This window comes from Apium graveolens, chromosome 7 (assembly GCF_009905375.1).
Source record: "Apium graveolens cultivar Ventura chromosome 7, ASM990537v1, whole genome shotgun sequence".
Lineage (NCBI taxonomy): Eukaryota > Viridiplantae > Streptophyta > Magnoliopsida > Apiales > Apiaceae > Apium > Apium graveolens.
Genome location: NC_133653.1, coordinates 248826926 through 248828591, shown reverse-complemented (window position 1 = coordinate 248828591; position 1666 = coordinate 248826926). Strand labels below are relative to the sequence as shown.

General features: G+C 39.4%; 1 protein-coding gene across 1 annotated transcript; it reads right to left on the bottom strand.

Moving 5' to 3' along the window:
• Positions 1–602: 602 nt before the first annotated feature.
• LOC141674623 (uncharacterized) lies at positions 603–1181 on the bottom strand. Its single transcript, XM_074481333.1, has one exon. It carries the CDS (start codon positions 1179–1181, stop codon positions 603–605), a length of 579 nt encoding a protein of 192 aa, XP_074337434.1.
• Between the last annotated feature and the right edge of the window lie 485 nt (positions 1182–1666).

The following is a 1666-nucleotide window of genomic DNA, read 5'->3' as shown; positions in this document are numbered from 1 at the left end:
ATAGTTTTAATTATTATTAAAGCATTTTATAAAAATAAAATGTGGGGCTAATATATATATATATATATATATATATATATCGATATATTATGAAAAACCCTAGGAGAGCCCTATAAATAGAATGAGATGGCTCATTCTAAACATACACTTGGTTTTGTGAAAACCCTAAGAAGAGCTAGCCTCCATCTTCTTCCTCTCCCTCTCTCTCTCCCAAAACTCCATTTTTATAAAAGCTTGGTTTTATAAAAAAGCTTCATCGAAGAGGATCATACTTGGTGGATACCGGTAGAGTGCTTCACACACTGAGGAGCAACTGCTAGCAACCATATTATAAAGCTTCGATTTTCAAGGTATGGTTATGATTCCTCCGTTTTTCTGATTTATACGTTTTTCTATATGTGCGATACATGGTTTATATGGAATAATTGTTATATCACGCTTCCGCTCATCCGTAAATTCCTTCACCAGGCATCGGAGAAGAGGTTCGACGAGGGATCGTCGGTAAAGCTTGTTATTTAGAACATAGTAATTTCTGGATTTATAGATCAAGGTTCTTACCGCGTTCTTTTCCCGTGGTATTTTATTTTATCTTGAAGGATATATTATAGGATTGGTTGGCGCCGGTCGATAGTAGCAGAAACTTCGTTGACCCTAGCCACGTCGATGGACGGGTAGTTTCGCTCTTCGACATAAATTGCCTCGGTTGTCGAGACCACTGAGGACGCTAATTTTGACAAAGCATCGTCCCACAAATTTTCTTCACGACAAACATTTTTATGGCCCAGGAGGGAATTTTTTTCCAGTAAGGAGATGGATAGAGCTAAATAAGCAGCCATTCTACCATCGTGTGCTTTGAACTCGCCATTTAGTTGATTAGCAACAAGTTGTGAATCACCGCAAATTTCCAAAACTTTTTTCTCGAGCTCGATAGCCAAACGAATCCCTGCTAATAAAGCTTCATATTCGGCTAGATTGTTTGTCACAGAAAACGAGAATTTAAGTGCTTGATGAATCTTGAAACCTTCCGGGCCGATTAAAATTACACCAGCTCCTCCTGATGAAGTTGTGGAAGATCCATCAACGAAGAGAGTCCAAGCTTTCGGAGTAAAAGGATTTTCCTCAACTGTCAATATATCGAATTGACATTCCACGACAAAGTCTGACAAGGCTTGTACTTTCATTGCACTCTGAGGAAGATATTCAATGTGAAACTAACTAAGCTCAATTGTCCATGGTACAAGTCATCCTGTCATGTCAGGTCTATGTAGTATGCGCTTTAACGGTTGATTAGTCATGACCTTAATGGGCCGTCCTTGAAAATAATAGCGTAATTTCCTGTTTGCTATCACGAGAGCGTATACCAGCTTTTTAACGCGGGGGTAGCGAGTCTCGGCGTCCTTCAAAGTATGACTAACGTAATATACTAGACATTCTCGACCCTCGATGTCCTTGACTAAGACGGCTGCTACAGCCCTTTCGGAAGCTGAAATGTATACTTTTAAAGCTTCACTAAGTAACGCCCTTGTTAGAATATGAGCACTTGTCAATAATGTTTTTAAAGCTTGAAAGCTGTTTTTGCATGTATCGTCTCACACGACCTTCTTAGACTTTGAGGCCTCTTCGATGGCCTAAAAGAATGGACTGTATTTTTTGGAGGCTTGTAGAA

Bases quoted from the DNA above. Each gene is read 5' to 3' on its own strand.
- LOC141674623 (XM_074481333.1), bottom strand. From the start codon at position 1,181: ATGAAAGTACAAGCCTTGTCAGACTTTGTCGTGGAATGTCAATTCGAT.